A 20,712-nucleotide genomic window follows, 5' to 3' on the forward strand; every position below is an offset into this window, starting at 1 on the left:
CAACTGCCTTGTATCCACCCCCCCCACCCCAATACATATATACACACACACAGACACACATACACACACATATCCCTGCCACCCTGTCGCGCCCCCCCCCCCCGTGGGAGCCAACGGCTCAGCAGTTACAGGCGGGTGTGGGGGGGGAGGGAACCCAGAGGCTGAGGCTTGGGATTCTTAGAGTATGAGAGAGACAGAGAGCTATGAGCTGAAGGGACTCTAGCGAGCTGCTAGACGTCCCCTTTCATTTCAGGGTGGCTCAAAGCCATAGTGGACACTGGATCACATTTGGGGAGTGGGAGTGGAGTGGGGGGGGGGTCCGTACGAATGTATGCGGGTGCGCGCGCGCGTGTGTGTGGTGTGTGTGCGCGTGGATGTGTGTGTGAAGCTCACAACTCACGTCGCAAGCCGCTGGGGGCCAGCGCAGAAGACTTGAGGGCTGAAGACTCCAGGCCAGGCCGGGCCAGGCGCGGAAGGGTACAAGGCGCTTTCTTCGCACTTGGCCCTGAGCTGCGGGGTGCGGGGGGCGGGCGAGCAGAAGGCGGAGGCGGTTCGGAGGCGATTGCCGCCAGGATGGACTGAACGACGGCGGCCGCACCGACGGATGATGCACTGCCTCCCCGCCAGCTCGCCGGCCGGCCTGCCTGCCGGGAGGAGGCGGGGCGAGCCGAGGCCCGCCCCCGCGGCGCAGGCCCCGCCCCCGCCCCGCCTCGTTTCGCACCCGGCAGCGGGGCGGCCTTAACTACATCTCTCTAGGTGGAGGCGGGAGGCAGCCACTTGCGGAGGTTGTCTCGGAGCTGCGAGCAGCCTTCTCCTCTGCTCAGTCTCGTCTCCTCTAGTCTCTTCTCGTCTCCCCTGGGCTCCCCTGGTCTCCCCTCCTCTCCCGATCTCTCCTCTCCTGACTGTTTGTGTCTCTCCTCTCTTGTCTCACCGCCGCCTTTTCCTGTCCGCCCGTCCGTGCCTCACAGAGCTTTGTTCCCGGTCTCGCAGCCGTGCCGCCGTCGCCACTGTCGCCTCCGGTAGTTCCGAAGGCAGAAGATTCAACATGGTGAAAATCTCCTTCAATACACCCTTCGTGCAGAAGCCTGGCCCCAAGAAGGACGTCGAGGCCCTGGTGGCGGAGAGGGTAAGGCCAACGGGAAGCCGGCGGGGGGCACGGGGCGGACCGGGGCTGAAAAGGGGCACTTGTCGAAGGACAAAATGGAGACTTCCTCAGAGCGCCCCCCTACTGTTCCGCCGGCTGGCGGGCACTCGATAGCTCCCGCCTTTGGCCCCCCAGGGTGGCGGCTGCCAGGCGGGGATGGGGAGGTGGGACAGGAGAGCTTCTAGGTGGGACCCGACGCCGTTGTGCCCCTCCCTCTCGCAGAGCCTCGGGGGGTGGTTTGAGCTCTTGGCCCCAGGTGGCAGTTGGGGCGGGGGTGGGGGGGAACAGATCCCCTGAGAGATCCTGACCCGAGACCTGGAGCGGGTGGGCAGAAGGATGGACGGACAGGAGGGGTGGAGTAGCAGGGGGCTGGACCGGGATGCTGGGGAGGATGCTAGCTGGCCTTTCTGTCCTTGAGAGATGTCCGGATACGAGATCTTACTCCCCAGGTCTGGGCGTTGGGTGGGGGGGGACTTGAGGGGCATCACGTACACCTTTGACTTAAAGAGTTTGTGAGTCTTTTTTTCTTCCATACAGAAAGGATCCCCTCCCTGAGGAGAGGCTCTCAGACCATCCAGTAGAGGAGCTGTTAGAGTTAAAAGTTTGTCTTTATATAAATTTGGGGTGTTTACTGTTCCCTCTTCCTGCGGGGAGCCTTGCATGTTTTCCCTGTGGCGTTTCTAAAAGAAAACACTCTTCTTCCGCAAAGAGGAACTTGAGTTTCCCCGCTTCCCCCTCCCCCCCCATAGCCCTCCTTCAATCCCCAGTATAGACCTAAAAACAGGTCTCATTTTCATTTTTCATGCAGAAGTATGTGAAGAGCCAGAGGATTTTCCCCAAATGTTAAGATATTATTAATCTACTTTGTTTTTCCTGTAAACACTTAAAGGGCAACTAATTTCCAAAATGCATACACTCTTTTTCCCTCCTTATTTCTTAGTAAAACTTTATTTTACTTGAGTAGGTGTTCTCTCAGGAAACTGTTGTATTCACAGGTCCTTGTACATTCTAATTTCCATATTCAGCAGCATAGGTTAGAGAAGTAAACTATCTTCTGGGTAGGCTTAGGTACTCTGAAATGTTGAGATGTTCTCTGCAGAATTCTCACCTACAGCCAGCCAGGTCAGCACTATGTAGACTTCAGTGAAACTAGCACAAGTTCCTGAAAACATTCTAAAATGTTTTCAAAGAACATCTTCCTGCATGCTTGGAAGTTGTTGGGTTTTTTTTTCATGAAATTACAGCTCCAACATGTAACTGTCACCAAATTTACTATTTGAGTGAAACTTGGCCAGATTTTGGGACGCCTAAGAGGACTCCAGTGGTTAAATATAGCCACCCAGTAATCCTCTTAAATTTTTCCTAGTCAGTGAAAGCTCTGACTTGTAGTTAGATTAGCTGAATATACAAGTAGCTCTCCTGGTCCTCTAGGAGAATAATGAGAAAGAAACAGAAGTAACCCTTTGTACAATGATTGTTTCTATATCAGGTGATACATGTATGTATGTATCAGTAATCTCCAAAGGGATTCTGACCTGGCCACTTTGGGAGACTGACTTAGTACCTGGCAACATGTATAGTGATGTATTCAACCTCTGAGCAGCTTTACAATACAACTATTATAAAACAGTCCAGAGGTTGTGACTTGTAAAAGTGGTTCAGAGATAAATTAGCAGCCAGTCAGCCCAAAGCCCAACAAATTGAAATAAATATAGGCAAAAATAATTATTCCTAGGTTGCAGAAACCCAAGGAGGAACTGAGAAAACTGTAGAGATCTATAATATGCTTAGTAATAAAATTTGAATTGTTGGAAGGAGAACTGAAAGTGAAGGGACGTTTTGTTTTTCATCCGTTTCAGTAGCAATAAAGGAAGGTTCCCTTGAGGGTTTTGAGTTTCCTAACTTACTAGATGACTTTAGATGTGTCACTTATCTTCCCTGACCTTCAGAGAAGTTTTCTATAAAATCACCCTTTTCTATAAAAGTATGTGAGGGCAGGAAACTAGATGATCTCTAAAGACCCTGGATTTGTTGTAATTCTAAGTCACACTCTGCAGTACTTGGTTTATCAGGATTTACATACCTGAATTTTTATTTTAAGTATAACTGTGTAAGTTAGACAAGTAATCATTCAAGATAACAGGGTCTATTAAATTTCTTTTAGCTGTGAACATAAAAAAAAATCCTAATTCCTTGGTCTTTTTAGAAAGAAGAACATATTGTTTACCCCTTGTCAAAGGGTAAACGTCTGATGTGTGCCCTCTCTCCCCTTATTCCCTCCACCCCTTTAATACCTCAGATTTATTTTCATAAAGTTGTCAAGGTAGGTAATTCTTACAGATGTTATATTGTCATGGCAAGGACCTAAATGAAAGAAATCTTTCAGACCCATCTATTGACTTAATAGCCTAAAAGATTTACCCACTAATTACCAGTAGCCAGATTTGCTGACTTCATAATTCTGTCCTTATGTCATAATGCTGCTATGGCCACATTGTGACATACAGAATGGGCAGGAAGAGTCTCCTGATCCTCTGCCCTGGGAGGTTGCTTAGAGTTAATAAGTTACTCAGTTACTATGGACCTTTGAGAGTCCAATTCCTAAGAAAATGATTGATTTCACTGAATTATAAAGTCACTTATACAGTTAGCTTTGTACCTGGCCATCTTAAATATTCAGATTGAAAAAAAGAGGGCTCTGCTAGACTGGGAAAGCCTTTCTCACCACTGTGGTCAGTAGGATAAACTAGCAATCACATGCCCATGTAACTTCTGTGACTGTGAAAATTCTTGAGACTCTAAGAAAGACACAAAGGTAATTTTAAACAAAAAAGGAAGATTAAGTGTGATGGTGTGGGGAGGGGGATGGAGGAGAGGGAGAAGGAAAAAAACTTATTTTCCTTAAACAAATATCAATAGGACAACTTGCATTCTCTTTTCCTTTTTTAAGGATTTTGGATAAGTGAGAATCCCTTCCTATGTAAAAATCCCTAAGGAAGAGATTCTTACTGGTTAATCTTGGGGAAGCTAATCTGTCTACCTTCAGTGTTCAGATCTGTAAAGTGATCTCTAGCCATCACATTTGCTTTAGAAAATTGTTTCCCCAAAAGCCTAATAGTTAAGAAACAACTTTGGGAGGAAAATCAACAAATAGACCAAAGGATGACTATTCTCTCATGAGAGCTCAGCCAAGTTGATTTTCCATTAAGCTAAAAAGAGAAATTCACTTCATCAAACAATTATTAAATAGCTACTACTGGACTAGACACTGGGGATAGTCCCTCCCCCTCCCCCTCCCCCCCTCAAAAAAGTGAGGGGAGCCTTGTCTTTAAGGAACCTATGTTTTATTGGGTTGGGAAAACACGAAAGAAGCATAGTCTTTTCTAAAAGGGTTGTGGGATCATAGGTTTCGGGCTGGAAGGAATTTCAGAGGCCATCTAATCCATTACCTCATTTTATAGATGAGGAACTGAGAGCCAGAGAAGGTAAGTGACCTACCAGACGTCACACATCAGGGGTGGGATTTTGAACCTAGAGCTTCCTGACTGCAGGTTTGACACTTTATCCACTACATAGTGCTGCCAGCTCTGACAATCACTACCTATCTGGGGAACCTCGAGCAAGATAAATTACCAGATCTGTAAAAGGAGGGGGCTGGCTGGACCAGGGGGCCCCCAAGGCTCTTGCCAGCTCTAAATCTGTGTGATCTGGTAGAACAGCTAAACTGTCCTTATGTATTCAGATCACCAGGCTCAGATGCACTAGGAACCTCCCATACTGAAAGGACTAGTACCTGTGACTGCTAATGAACATGGATGATCCTTCAAAGATCTTGGAGAAAGGGAGAGGTGCCATAGACCTGGAGAAGGGAAAAATGTCCCAATTTTCAATGAAAAGAAGAGAGTAGAGTCTGAAAACTCCAGAAACTTGACTTGGATTCTTGGCCAAATTTTAGAATACATTATGGAGATAGTTAATGTACATCTAGAAAAGGAAGTAGCAAACACAGAAGGCCAGCATGGGGCTACAAGTCATGCCAGGTCAAGTCCATTGCCTTTTTTTGACATGGTTATTAGACCCAATCATAGGAATGCTGTGTGTGTATAGATACATATACATGTAAATGTATATGGAGCTTACATAGATTTGACTTGATTTTTTTGTTTACCTTATGAAAACATTTGATATCATGCTATTTTCTGAGGACAATAGTGGTGACTAGATAATAATTAATTAGGTACATTTATAACTGGTTGAACGTGGAAGGAGGAATTAGATTTGTTTGGCTCAACATCAGAGGACAGAACAAATAATGGTGGGTGAACATTGGAGACAGGCAGATTTAGGTTTGATTGAGGAAGAACTTCCTAATAATTTGAGTTAGCCAGTAATGGAATGGGCTGCGTTGGACAGTTATTGGCTCCACTTTACTAAACATTTTCAAGAAAAGGCCAGATAGATGACCTCTTCTTGATGATTTTATAAGGGGAAATCTTGAGGCTGGTGTGGACGGGCTGGACCAGATGGCCTTTGAGGTTCTAGAAATAGTTAAGAAGTTAAATGACAAAGGATTTCAGTCACTATTAGATCTCAAAAGGCAGGAAATTATTAATTGCCAAATGGACTGCCTAGACAGTAATTGCTATAGGAATTCAGAGAAGAGAGAAGCCCCTTCAGGGTTGGGGTAGGCAGGGAAGGACTTGAGACCTGTATTTGACCTTAAAAAGGAAATTTAGGATTCATACAGTTAAGGAGAAATGGGTAGTATGTTCTATACATGAAAGGCATAGATACAAGGTGTATTTTAGGGTCAATGAGTTTTTCCGGTTTGGTTTTGTGCTGGAAAAGCATGTCAGACAAGATTGAAAGAGGTTTCTTAAATACAAGCTTAAAAAGCTATTGAAGGCTTTTAAGCAGAGGAACATAGCACGAAGAGAAGAAAAGAGAATTGGCCTTTGGAGTCAGGAGACCTGGGTTCGGGTTCTGGCTCTGTCATTAATTAGCTGTGGGGTTTGGGGCAAGGCATTGTGTGGGCCTCTCAAAGAAAGAAGGCTACATTGGATGACCTTTAAGGTCTCTTTTGATGCAAAGAACAATTCTGTGATTCTGTGACCAGTGAGAAGACCTAAGAGATAATCTTGGGGGGAAAGTTAGAGTGCCCTGGGAAGAGAAGTGCTAAATAACCTTGGAACAAAAGAATGGTTTATGTAAGGCATGGCACTTTGGGGCAACAGGATGGCCATTAGAAACACCGAAGTCAATACATGGCTTATATTGCACCCTAGCCTGCTCACTGAGTCCTTTTTATGTGCAAACAAAAACTGTAGTTACAAAGGGCTGTACGGAAAAATAACTTACTCCCTTTGTTTGAGGAACCCACAGCACTTTGCTGATGCTGACATGAAAGGACCTCATTGCTTCTCTGCCAAGCAGGTAGTGGCAAGGATTATCCTGACGATAGTTTCCTGAACCCCATAGGCAGCTTCTTTACAAGTTAAAATGTGTCGGAAGGCTTAAATCCTAAGCAGACTTCTGGGTACAGTGATGTGAGAGAAGGTGGTGAGAAGGAACTTTGGAACTGGAAAAGGTAGAAAGATCTTTGTGCTTCAAATGCTCATGCATTTTCTTGATGGTGATGAGCTTGTGAATAACTAGAAATCACTTCAGAAGCAGACTTGGGGTAGATTTTATGAAGTGTGCAATATGGCAGCAACACCAAAAGACTCTTAAATGCCTGGGTGCTCTCCTGAAGGATTTTTTCCCCTGTCACTTATTTGGAGACTTGGGAAATTCTATGATTTTTTTTTTTATTAACTAGGCCGTTATAACATTGTAGATAGTTAAATAAGGCAGTTTTAGTTTGCTTCCAAGGCTGTGTGTCTTGACAATAACCTGATATCTACATTTTGCAAATCTCTGAGCAAAGAAGTTTCAAAACATGAGTTAACTTAAAATGCATCACACTTTGTGCAATGTGACTCTGGGGTAACTTAATATAGGTTTTATATCATTTTGAATGAATGGTAAATCTTCTGCCCAGAAGCATCTAAGTTTATTCCTTTATTTTCACAGGAGCTAGAAATTCTGACACACGACAGTTCATCTGGAAGATGCTTGCTGACCCTGCTGGGCCTTGCATTCATCTTAACAGGAGTTATTGTTGGTGGAGCTTGCATTTATAAATACTTCATGCCGAGGGTAAAGTCATTTTAGTTTTTTAAAGTTTAGCTGTTTTAAAGTTGTTGTTGTTTTTTTTAATTTTAGTAGCACTTACATTGAATGACACCTAAAAAACAAAACTTCCATATGGCTCTAAAAAGGATCAATTTGTGGATTCTCTGTATTCTAAAGGTTCATTATAACATTATAACGTAATTATAAAATTTCAAAATAGCATTCAGACCGACTGCCATAACACTGATTTGCGCCAGATGTTAAGACATTGCTTCACGAGGCCCAAGAGATAACAATAATATAGTGAATTGATAGAACTGCAAGTGTGAGGAGCAATTCTAAATTTTCACTGTTTTAAATGCTGGAGTTTTGTTTTTTTTCCTTTCTCTTTTTAGCACAGAGTATTCCGTGGGGAGATGTGCTACTTTGAAAATGATGATAATGGCATGGATGGTGAGACAGAGCCCTATTTCCTCCCTATTTCTGAAGAAGCCGACATTCGGGAAGATGAAAACATAGCCATCATTGATGTACCTGTTCCCAAATTCTCTGATAGTGACCCGGCCGCCATTGTTCATGACTTTGATAGAGTAAGTTTACTATTCAGCACTTACTCTGATAACTAGCTGCTTTTGCTTTATTCCATTTACATCTTTTCACTGAGTTCACATAGTAGTTTGTTTCTCACTGCTCCTAAAATGTTCTTTTGCAGCAGACTGTGAGCTCAGGACTAAATTTCACAGAAATAAATTTTGGCTTCAGTTTGTTAGGTATTTTAGCTTAAGTCCTTTCCTGAAAATCAAACATTTTCCAATAGCCACTAGACAGCTCCTGGGAGCTCGCATGTGACATACTAATGACAAACCTATTCCTCCTAAAAAATAAAGGGCTACCAGATTTTAAGTTCTAATTTTTACATCTAGAAAGCCAGACGAGAATTTTAATAGAAACCAAGGAGGGAGACACACATTCCACTGGTTTAGTCCACTTTCAAATCTCTGCCATAACTGGAGAAAGATCCACAACAGTGTGTTAGAATTCAAAGTAAGGGAAAGTTTATTTTAAGGCTGATGTGAGTTCAGGTTTTAACCAATACCTGAAGGAAGTATAGAATCTAGCTTGGCAGAATGGACATTACAGGTAGAGAGAATTATGTGAGCAAAAATCTCCGAGGTAGAAATGAATTTTGTGAATAAAGGACACAGTATATAAATGAACCTAGGTTAAGCAAGAGGGTCCACACCTGATAGGGAGACACAAGGTAGGATGGGGCAGTTGTTAGAGCACCTTGAATTGCAGACAAGTTTGAACTTGAGCCTCTCTGTAGGCCTTTAATGACATGAAAGTGACATAGTAAGATTAAACGGATAAGGATGTACTAGATGACTTGGAGGGAGGAGAGACTGGAAATAACAAGGCTAGTTAGGAAGCCAACTTTGGTTTTCCTAAAAGGAAATTGGTGTGAGTGCTTCTCCACTGACACAGATCTCAGCTTCTCCATTCCTTAGACGTGGTAAAGGTCTTTTAGTTGCTGTGACCAAAACAATATTCATCACCTGGTGGCCGACCTTCTCTTATTCATGGGCCTTTCAGAACTTACTGATTCTCGGCTGTTTCTCAGGTGACAAACATTGTTGGGTCTCTTCTTGAAGCCTCTCCTTCTTGATAGAACCTGCCAGGCCCTGCGTTTTGCTAGCATAGCCTTTAAGAGCCCAGGGTCACCTTCGTGCACCAATGAACCATCACAGTAGTATTTTGGTGGGGGAGTCAGGAAGCTCTACTGTGGGTAGGAAATAGTGACGAAGACTCCACATTGGAGGTTTTTTTAAAAAAAAATCAGAGAAAAGGTTTAAAGGAGGAATCAATCATAATTAATGATGATTAGAAGTGTTGAGGGCAAGGGGGAGGGGAGGATAAAGAAAAGGAAGGAGTCAAAGATGCTTCTGGGTTTTGAGACTGGGAGAATGTTGCCCCAGTGACCTGAAATTATCCCTGACTCTTTTTTTTTCCCCTAACATTTCTTAAATCACCCCAAGAAAGAAATAGTCGAGCTTGTCAATTAAGAAATATGTCCTCATGGTTTCACCAACAATTTGAATGTTTTATCTTGACCCGAAGCTTAATTGACTTAGACTATAGCTGTTTAGTTTTAATAAGAGAAATTTCATTGTCAGCACTCTGATGCATCATTATATTGATCATGACTAACTTTTTCAATAGCTTCTGACTGCTTACCTAGACCTGCAGCTGGGCAACTGCTATGTAATCCCTCTCAATACTTCCATTGTTATGCCTCCAAGAAATCTTATGGACCTCTTTGCCAAACTCTCGGTATGTACTTTGTGGATAGAAGTTTTGGTGTAAGTATAGTTTCAAATTGATTTGTCACCATTTTTATTTGGAAACGTGGTAAGAGATCCTGAGACAACAGACTAGAGATTTGATTTCTAACATGGCTTCTTGAGATCATTTTTAAACTTCTCTCTAAAACAGTGGTTTCCATTAGAATTTCATTGAGCTACATGAGTGACGTGAAATAGGCTCTTCTTAATTCTAGGTGATCAGAGCTGGGAAGGACTTTCTTAGAAATCGAGTCAACTCTCTAATCTTATGTATGAAGGGAAGTGAGAACCCCAGAGAGCATGAACTGACTTGCCCAAGATGCCATAGATAGTGGCAGAGCAGGTGACCTACGACTCAAGGTCTGTCAGCTCCCCAGGTCAGCGTTCTTTGTGGTCAGCGTCGGTTTCTACTTGCTGCTTCTCCGGCAAGCTAAAGCTCTGACCTTTGTCATTGCCACAGCCGCCGCCGCCCCAACTTTCTCTTTTGCTCTACGATTCAGCTCTCCTAGATTGTTCATTCATTTCAGTAAATATTTATATTATCAGAAATAGATAACGCGCCACTCACGCTCTCCAGGACGTATTTTGGAAATTTTAGTACCTGTGTGAGTACCACCTAAAACACTTTCCCAGCAGTGGTCAGTCACTGTGCTGGAAAACCTTATAGGTCTGTTTTTAATAGAAATTTTAAAATGAGACCCAGGAAAGACTTACATTTTATCATACAAGTTCTTGGATTATGGAATCTCTAGTATCAACGCATTCTGTGAAATCTACAATTTTGTGAATTCTTTCTACCATACAGTAATACTAAGATATAGTAGAAAGACCACTGGACTCAAAATCCAAAAACCTGCTTTCTGAAATCCCTCCTCTGCCACTCAGTGGCTTTGTGGCCTTGGGCAGTCACAGGCTCTCTGAGCTTCACTTTCCTCATCTGTAAAAATCAGACTAATAATCCTTGTACCATCTACCCCATAGGGTCATTATGAGGATCAGATGACAATGTATGGAGAGCCCTCGGTTAATAGCTTTTATTTTTAGAGCAGCTTTATGACTGAAGATTAAACTTCAGTTAATTCATGAATTGGGTTTTCATTTAGCCTATTGCCAAAGCTAACTGTTTAAGGCCTACTGCCTTGGTTTTATTCCACAGGGACTAAAAACATGCTTGAATTTCATGACTTTTCTTACCAGGGAGCCAGCCTCTGCACTTTTCTCATATGCTAACAGTTCTCATCTAGACAGAGGGGCTTAAAAGATGTTTGGCAATAGAAATGAACAGTTCATGAATTGGCTATATGATTATCGTTCTTATAGTGTGGTCACGAGCTAAAGAGAGACTGGTCCTCCTCTGCAAACAGACATTGCTTCGGTTGTGGAGAGGAAATATGTCAGATGAGGCAGACTTTTGACAGACACAACCAAGCATACCTTTAGTGTTGGGTAGCTAAGCTTACATGGTACATAAGTAGCACGAATCAAGGGTGCTGATGGCATCTGGTGTTTTGGTAAAAATCAATTGGTATAACTTAAATGTCTTTATGTTCCCAATACTTTCCCTGTATTTAGTATGCTATGAAGTTCACATTAACTGTATTGTGTGTTTTCCTGTACATTACCATTCCAAGAACATACATGTTTGGTAGCCAATCCAAAAAGATTCCGGCCAGATCCATCTAGCCACAGCTATGCCCAAAATTATCGTTGGGATGAGTTTTCTTGCCTTCATAAATGATAATGGCATCTCTGAAGCCCTTAGGCTATTTCTTCAGGCCTTCATAAATCAGAGTAGTATCTCCCCTGCTGCTTAAAGATTTCAGCAGGTTGGCCATTAATTCCAGGGCCTTTCCTATTTCTCATGTCTTTGACTGCAACACTGGCTTCAAAGGTTGAAGCCAAGGCGAGCCATAGACTTTGCCCTTTCAGCAGCAGGTGGTATTGCTATCTTCACTAGCTTGCCTTTTTGGTGTGGATGAGGGTGTGGCCTAATCAGCCTGTTTTTATCCAGTCTGGTCAAAGCAGCCTATTAAGAAGTGACAGTACGTAGGACCTAGTATTTGACCCTTGGGCTCTGTTTCTCTTGATTCTACTTCTCTAGGACCTTTCGTTTCTGTTGATTAAGATCAGTATCAGAAATCAGTGGCTTGACTAATCCTAGGAATGAATAAATATTGATGATTGTGCCCTCAAAGCATATGTACACACACATAACTAGATAGCAGCTGACTGACAAAAGAGTTGAAAATACATTTGCAAAGACCATCATGTCTTTTGAAAGACTGACAGGAGATGGATGGCAAGCCAGGTCTACAGAGATCAGAAGTGAGGCTCTTTGAGAGATGAGAATTCATAGAGATTGTGGACCCGAGGCAAAGTGACAGATATCAACAGGAACAGTAGCAAGAGCCACCACAGTTGGGTTCTGAGTGTAGGCAGTGATTAAAAAAAACCAGACTGGGTACATACAGGAGGCTTGGTAGATCTTCCTTTGTAGATACTAGTCATTATAAAGTGATGTTCTCTTTAAAAGTGAGGGATCAAAATATCTATTACTTCATGAGCCTCCATAATACTTAAGAATAATTGTAAAACATCAGAACTGGAAGGGATCCTCAAGATCATCTACTCCAAGGCTCTTATTTTAGACGCAAACTAAGCCACGTGAGGAAAGAGAGATCTTCTGATGAGTGGCGGAGCTGGAATTAAAACATAGATCTCCCAACTCCCAGGCCAGTATTCTTTCCATTGTATCAGCATGGCACAGAGGGAAACATAATTCTCTGTCTCCAAAGCTACAAGGCCCAGAGTTAGCTATGACAGGAAGCATGCTGTCTCTGTTCTGATTGGCTCTAGGCACACAGGCCCCATGGAGATAGTACATAGTTTTCCATAATTATCCTTAAGCTTGACCTACCAGCCTGAGATTTTTTTTTTTTTTTGCTTCATGGGACTAGGGCTATGGCCTGAACCTTTCTCCATTCCCTCCCCTTTTCAACCCTCCCCATCTGCAGACTCCAGAGAATGTATACATGTGCTCCTTCTTGTTCCTACCCCTAAATGCTTGTGCCCTTTGGTAGAGTCAGGTCTGTTTAAAGAGGAATTGGAAAGAGCCAAGTGAAAAGCTTGATAATAATGAAATGCAAACATGTGTGAAGTGGTGTGTTCGCTCCTTAATTCCCCCCAGCGTTTGGGGGCAGTTCTGCTGTTTTAGAGCCCTGTTTAGCCACGTGTGTCCTATGATCCCCTCGGGGGCTTCATGCTCCAGTGTGTAATATCGCCATGCTCTCGTATTTACTGAACGACACAGACTTCGGGAGGCAGGAGCCAGTAAGGCCCACGCCAAATACTTGAAGGCAGGACGTTGTTAGGGTTTTAGAAGGGAGGGAATCAGCCAGCCCATAAAGGTCTTTGCAGTTGAGAAAGAAGATATAGGTCCTCTAGGTCCTCAAGTGCAGCCCTTTCTCTGAATCCAAACTTCACAGAACAAATCCCCTTAACGAAAGGATCTGTTCTGTAAAACTTAGACTCAGTCAAAAGGCTACACCCAAGACCTAGAAGGCCACAGGTGGCCTTAAGGCTGCAGGTTCACCACCCCGATCTAGAGAATGGAAGCCAGACTTTGATTGTTTTGGTCCCTTCTGGCTCTAAGAGATGACTAACTCACCTAATCACATACAGCATCCCTTGGCTAACCCTGCCCTCCTGGAAAGGGCATATAATGCAAGGCACTGTATCTGGTGGTGGTACCTTTGGCAAAAGATATTACTGAAGCATATCTAGACTAGATATATAGTTCCCCTCTGACTCCTGGAAGCTTGAACATCTTTCAGCAGGCCAGAATTTAGCCCAGCTTAGAGATATTACGGCAGTCAATGATCAGTGCTTTCTTGAGGCTTCCAAAAAGCAATGCCAATAACTTCAGGTGTGAAATGCAACAATTAAAATTGTAATCTAGAAACACATAGCTCCATTCCAAAGGAGAGCGTGCCCAAATTGAAAGCAGGGTAAAACCTCATTAATCTGGACACTCTCCACTACTTTAGAATCTGCTCCCTTCACTTAGGCTTAAGGTTACTTCTGTGCTATCAATAATAAAAGGCTTCACTAAGCAAATAAATGTTCTTTCAGGGAGTAAGGCTAATCTACTTAAGAGAATAAAACTACTTTTACGGAAAGCTTTTAATTGTCTACTAGCAAAACATTCAGAGCAGTACTTTGTGGTTGCAAAAAAAAAAAAACAAAACCAAACAACCTAGAAACAAAGTGGGTGCCCATTCTTTCGGAAATGCCTGAACAAACTATCATATAAAGTGTAATGGAATATTATCACACTGTAAGAAACAATGAATGTGAGGAACTCAGAGAAACTTGGGAAGACTTGTATATGAACTGATGCAGAACCAGGAGAACGATGTCCCTAAGGAGGCAGTAAATGTAAATGGCAGCTGTACTTGGATTGGCTACCGTGACCCATCTCCACTCCAGAGGACTGATGAGGAAACAGACTTTTTTGGTAGAGAGGTGGTGAGCTATGGGTGCGTAACTTGGTGTACGTTGGCAGATGCAGTGACTGTGTCTTGGTTCTGCTTAACTTTGTCTTTGTTACGAGGGATGGGGGAAGGGTGGGGTGGGCCAGGCTGGTGGCAGTGCAGAAAGGGAGATGTGCAATATATCCGGAAATGACTATGGGGTAAAAACAGAAGGCATCAAAAAACAATAGGTTGTGTTCCTGCCATTTGTTTGGAGCCCTCAACACAGTTTCTCCATAGGAACAGGGTTATAAATGGTAGCCAGCTACCCAGGGTCAGTTCACAATAGCTTATTTAATCCATAGTCTACCTGAATTCTCTGGTTCTAAAACCACCATTTGTAACCTAATACATTAACATTCTAAGTTCAAATTGTGGATGTCAGGAATACATTCCCCATCTCCTTTAACCCTGATGTCCACACTCTCTCAAAGTACAACATAAATAACCATTCTCTTCTCTCGTTCCTTATGCATCATGAACCTCCCATAGCGTTTTCACTGCCAGCCTGACAAGATGCGAACCTTGGCTCTGTAACCTAGAGGATCCTAGTCTGCCCCAAAGGACACATCCTCCCTACCCCGATTCAGACCACCTTATGTGGTGACAGCCATTACCAAATTGACTGACCCGTATCTAGTACTACCTGCTGTTTCAAGTTAAACAACTCCTCACCCCCAACAGTATTTGTACCCATATAAGACAAGGTATCCTCAGGTGGTATGAACTGGAAACGGGACTCTACTAAACTGCCCCCGTTGTTCATCCATCTGGCTTGCCCAAATATAAATTGTGTTCATAAATCAGGGACTGCCTGTACTGATAATATTTTGTCACAGAAATTGTACTAGCTATGTGGAGTCCCCCCAAAGAGCAGTGACACTGTATAAGCAAAGTAGCCATGTTATCCAAGGTTTTTCAGAATGTTAGTTACCTTTTGAGGGGCATGATTTGATTCATGTTTCAGATATGATCTAACTTTTTTATTAATGGGGCCCTTGTATATGAAAAAAGTTTTAAATAATAATGCTTTTGATCTAACTTGTTTATTAATGGGGTCCTGTTGTAATTAAGAGTCTTGTGTAATAATGCTTTACTCTATATTAACTTTATGAGCTGATTTCCATTATGGGCAAAGTCTAAATGACGGTGCCTTTAGAAATTCGTCATTTTGAGTTTGTTTGTTTGTTTGTTTTCTTCTCTTAGACTGGATCCTACCTCCCTCAGACTTACTTGGTTCGTGAAGAGTTGGTAGCTGCTGAAGAAATAGAGGACGTTTCTGATCTTGGCATCTTTATTTACCAGATTTGCGGAGGGAAGAAAACCTTCAGACTGCAGCGCCGGGAGCCAATAACTGGTAGGTATTTGTTTTTGTGGCTTAGCCCTCCTTTTGCTGCCATTCAGATTTTGTCAATTTAACCAAAATTTCTTCCTCCATTCACATTTGGGCTCTGCACATCATAGCAATTTTCCTATAGTTCTATAAAGAAGTTACAGTGACTCAATTGAAACTAGTCACCACTGTAGTCTGCTTAAGGGCTCAGAAAGCGAAAGCATTGCTACCACATCAATAGCAGCTCTTCCCCTCCCTCCAAATCATTGGGTTTCCTATTTATGGGAAATACTTTTTTGAGTGTGGTTTGGGCTTTTTTGGTTTGTTTTATTTTTAAATAGTTCCACTGCAGTATAGTTTCACGGGCCATTCAGTTGGCATGAAAAAATAAGGACTCAGTTTCCAGCGGTGGTGAAGACTACAGAGCATTCTGTGGGAATATGTGGTGGGTGGGTGGTCTTAGAGCAATCACTAGCAACTTGGAATCAAGAAACCCCTGTGTTCAGGAAAATGGAGGGGAGGAGGAAGAGGACAGACTGTTGCTAGAGGAAGCTGCTGCTACATGGGTAATACTTGTGGTGTACATGCCAGAATTTTACCAGAGGCATTTAACAGTTTAATTAATTATTTGCTTTTTGAATTTGCATGTAGTTTTATCTAAAAAGGGGGCTTTATGTAATTCCAAAGCATAGTGGAAAATTTACCATACTGCGCAGCTATTTAGCAAAGTCATATTTTGACACTCATTCTCCTACCACCCCCCCCAAATTAAGAATTGCCACTTAAGTGTCCAAAAATAACTATATTCTTGGACACAACCCTAAACACAGTCTCTTTTTGGTAGTTTGATCAGTGATCTTTTTTACTTGTTGAAGTGACTTCCATTTGGAATTCAGGCCCTGAATTATGTCTTCTGCCCCTTCCCCTTCTCTATATGTTGAAATCATGCTTGTCTTTCAAATCTCAGTGTCAATCCCCTTTCCTTTTGTTAACCTCCTTAACCCCAGATCATCTTTTTTTTTTCCCCCTTCTCTAGCTCCTTCTGGTATATCTGTATCACTTGCTGCCTTGTATTGTTTCATGCCTTGTTTCTAGGTTGTTACTCCTTCCTTGAGGGCATTGCTTCACATCTCTCCCAGTGCCTCCATGTTAAATCACAGAATCTGAGTTGTAAGGGCCAAGGGCCATCTCATGTAACCTGTATCTGAACAGAATTTGCCTCTCTAATATCCCCGAGACAAATGATCAATGCAGCATTTGCTCAAAGAACTCAAATTAGAAAGAAAACCCCTACCTCCAGAGGCAGTTCATTCTACTTTGGGATAGCTTTGATTGTTAGGAAGTTTTTTCCTCTATCGAGCTTAACTCTTCCCCTTTGCACCTTCTGCTAGTTCAGTTCCCAGGGGCCAAGCAGTACAAGTCTAATCGTGTTTCATAGTCATGGGAGATAGCTATCACGTTGTCCTTCCATCTTTCCCCTCTCTCTTCTAGGTGGCTTTTTTCACTGCTGTGTCAACACTGTTGACATATGTTAAGTTTGCAGTCCAGCTAAAACCCTTAAAAATTTCACATGCCTAGTCACATTTTGTATGTATTATACTTGCTTGGTTGATTTTTTTTTTTAACCCAGGGATAAGACTCTGCATTTATCTCTTCTCTTTCTTCCCAGTAGATTTGGCCCACCGTTCCATACTATCTCTATCCTGACTGTCATCTAACATTAGTTAGACCAGCTTTTTCCTGTCTTCCAGATTTTTTAAGTGTACTATTTGTACCTTCAAACAAGCAATAATTGATTAAAAATATTAAACCACGTGGAGCCAAAGACAGCTCCTTACAGCACTCTTTCTCCACGGTGACATCAACACATTAATGACTACTTACTGGGTTTGGCTACCACATAGCCTAGATCTCTCCATGCCCACAAAGATAAGATGTCACTGAAATCCAGGCACACAGTTATCTCTAGGATTCTTTAAATTGGCTTATTCTTGGCGAAGTTATGCTAGCTCTTCATGATCACTGCGCACTTTATAATGCTTCTAAATCATTCTCTCAATGATATTTTCTAGAATTTTTCCAGGAATTGACATCAAACTCACTGGCCTACAGTTTGAAGATTCTACTCTTATCCCTTTTTTGAAAATTGAGACATTGTCCCTTGAGTCCTGAAGTGCAAAATAGGTTCTCCATACGAGCTGACTTTTGTTAGCAAAGGGGAGGTAGCCATCCTCATAGAAAGAGAGGTGCTAGGAAAAATGGTTGAAATACACCTAATTTAATTTTGACATCTGTCTAATTATGTAGCCCACATCGGTTGAAAACGGCTTGGTTTCTAGTTTGGCCATTAACTAAAACTTTCTCTTTTTGCTCTTTTCCATATGTTACTCAAATCTTTACAGGACTAAAGTGTAACATTGTCAAATGACGTTAGTCGGTTTCAATTTATTTCTGCTCTTTAAGCGTGCTGAAAAATGCCATCAAAGGAGCACGGTAGAATAGTTTTCCATTCTTCTCAGCGAAGAGTTTTTTTTTCCCTTGGGTTTTGGAGGACAGCTGCAATATGTCTTAAAGAAGGAATTAAGATGAGTTCACTGAAATTGTCCCAGATTGCAACTGGTTTTATGTCCATGAGATTTGGTTTGAATGTTTACAATCAGAATTTTTAGAGCTGGAAGGACCTTGGAGATCTAAGGGAAGGTCATGTGGTGTATTGGAAAGAACACCAGTCAGGAGAATTGGGTGCTATTCCTGGCTGTGTTTCGTGACTTTGGGCAAGTTACTTCACATTGTTTTTAAAATGAGTGGGCTAGACTGAGGTCCCTTTCAGCTCTAAGTTTCTGTTACTCCACACAGGTAAAGTGGGAGATATTTAATATCTTGCTTCCAGCTATAACAAATTATTTGAATTTATAAAAAATAAATGATTGCTATTTTACAACAGTTTTGAGTTACTCAGATGAATTCTTTTTCTAGAGAAAATCCTTCGAGTGCATAGATTTCCTAATTAAATAAATGTTCAACCTTGTTTATTTTCACATAGGCTTCCAGAAGCGTTCTGCCGAACGATGCCTGAAGATTAGACATTTTCCCAATGAATTTGTTGTCGAGACAAGAATTTGTCGGCAGTGAAAGCCCCCAAGTGAAAGAATTCACATAATCATAAAGTGGGGCTTTACAATGTGACTTCAAAATTAAATTGTGCTGTGATAATCAGAAGCCTTATTTGTTATGCTTTTTTGTGTGTCTTACTTATATTTTTGAAAAAAAGATTCCCCACTGCAAATTCTTGCTATACTTAGTATAATTAGCATCTGTAGTTGTTTGAAATTAACATAGAAAATAAGCAAACTTAATCATTGACTAATATAGGCTTTAGCTTTTTCTAGTAACCGCATAAATAAATGTTAGCTAGCATCTTGGTAAGAATAAACTCTAATCTTTTTTCGTAAGAAAGGAAATCCAAACCAGAATAAAGTTAGGTTATTTGGTTTGCCCATGCTATATAATTCTCAGAGTGCTTACTCTGGCTTTTAATAACAAAATGTTAAATGCAGATAAGATTTTTGTCAGGCATGTAAAACTGCCTAAAGTTGCACATCTTAATTTGGGGTGGGGGTGGGGGTTCCATTTTGTGCAATTTACTGTACTTTGCAATTGTCTGTATTTGGTAACTTCCCTGAATTCTCCAAAAGTTTAAATCTTTTATCTGTCAAGTATTCTTCAGCTCACCGGTTATGTTCACTTACAGATACTTTGAAGAAGTTTTTAATCCAGTCTATTTGCTTACAGAATTTTTAATAACAACTTGTTAATTCCAGGAAGGCCCATTTTATGAACATGATTGTATTCATAAAGTTCTAACTCCTCTGGCCTATATGTAAACTTTTTAGATCAGCAGAATTTCTTATGAGCAAGTCGTTTTCATCGCGGTCTGTTTTTAATAAACTGATTCTTCTTCACTGAGATCTGTAGCGTAAATCCAGCAAAGAATTGTATGTGTGCTACACACTGTAAAGGCATTTATATGGGTACATAAATTTGATACCCTTACAATAAATGTTTCTCCAAAAGAAGTGTTACTTTTATTTCATCACAAATGTTATGTTTGGGGCACGAGGAATAATTCAGTATTTCGCATATAGCCAATATTTGTACTTTTACATAAACCTTTCCATCTTTAGTGGAATATTGTCTCCCAAACCTTTCGCCTACTACTCCTTCCCCCTGCCCCACCCCTCAAGCTTTCAAATTCCAGGCTCCCTTTGAGTCTTCATTTGTTCTCTCTACAAATAGTCCATGGTTTGTGTGTTCTCTATCTTTAGAGTTATCTCCAGGCTTCAAGTCCTCCAACCTTTCTCTCCACATAAGGAAAATAAATGTCTGTGTAGCTACAGTAGGTCAATAAGACTGAACCCCAGCCAAGGCAGCTGCTCTTCTAGGAGCCTCATGTGGGGTGAGCCCTGCTGGTCATTCGCCATAGGGTATAGACTTTCCTCCCAAGGTGGCTAATACTGTAATCTATTTCTGTTGTGCCTAGGATCAGGTTGCCTTTTTACTGTTCTGACCCCTCATAGTATCTATGTTCCTGTTTTGAAAAAGGTGTCTTCCTTCTGATCTTTTGTAATTTCTTTGTACAACTGTTCTGAGAACATTAATCCTTAATATACAGATTCTCACCACTCATACTTGAAGCATAAATCAGATGATTTTCATCCCACTTAGAATGGCACCATTTTATCCTTTTTCACCTGAGATTTTGAACTTTTCAGTTTGTTATTAAATAAAGAGGGGGGTAAGTGAGTGTCAGTAACTAACCTAACAAAAAACATCTTTTCTTTGGATGGAGCCCATGACCTTCGAAAACTAGTAGTCTTGACCATCATATTCCTAATTTTCTTTAGTATGAATCTCACTCCCCACGTTTTATTGCCAAGATAATTACATTACTTCAATGTTTTTCTGCTATGTTTATATTACATTTCTTCTCAATAGCTTAAAAGTCTCTTAAAATCCAGCCTAACTGTAGCCTCAAAACGACTTCATCAACAGCGCAATAAACATTTATCAGGAATCCTTAGGGTATATGACTCCTCATTTGGAGGTTATAGAATTTGCTTACACATGAGCTCTAGCTATAGGTGCTTATGAGCTAAAGCAGTCTAAATTGACCAACACTAGACTGGA

General features: G+C 41.7%; 1 protein-coding gene across 2 annotated transcripts; it reads left to right on the plus strand.

Annotated features, from left to right (window-relative positions):
* The first annotated feature begins 732 nt into the window (after positions 1 to 732).
* Positions 733 to 19,601, plus strand: ITM2A (integral membrane protein 2A). Of its 2 annotated transcripts, XM_020964544.2 has the most exons (6): positions 734 to 1,126; positions 7,217 to 7,342; positions 7,714 to 7,908; positions 9,539 to 9,649; positions 15,399 to 15,549; positions 18,569 to 19,601. In XM_020964544.2, the coding sequence occupies exons 1-6, from the start codon at positions 1,046 to 1,048 to the stop codon at positions 18,655 to 18,657; spliced, it is 753 nt and encodes a 250-aa protein (XP_020820203.1). In that variant the 5' UTR covers positions 734 to 1,045; the 3' UTR covers positions 18,658 to 19,601. The 2 variants fall into 2 exon arrangements, with proteins under 2 accessions (XP_020820204.1, XP_020820203.1); XM_020964545.2 differs by lacking the exon at positions 9,539 to 9,649 and having other exon boundaries at positions 733 to 1,126.
* The last annotated feature ends 1,111 nt before the right edge of the window (positions 19,602 to 20,712 follow it).

Source organism: Phascolarctos cinereus, unplaced genomic scaffold (genome assembly GCF_003287225.1).
Source record: "Phascolarctos cinereus isolate Bilbo 61053 unplaced genomic scaffold, phaCin_HiC Scaffold_8;HRSCAF=390, whole genome shotgun sequence".
Taxonomy (NCBI): Eukaryota; Metazoa; Chordata; class Mammalia; order Diprotodontia; family Phascolarctidae; genus Phascolarctos; species Phascolarctos cinereus.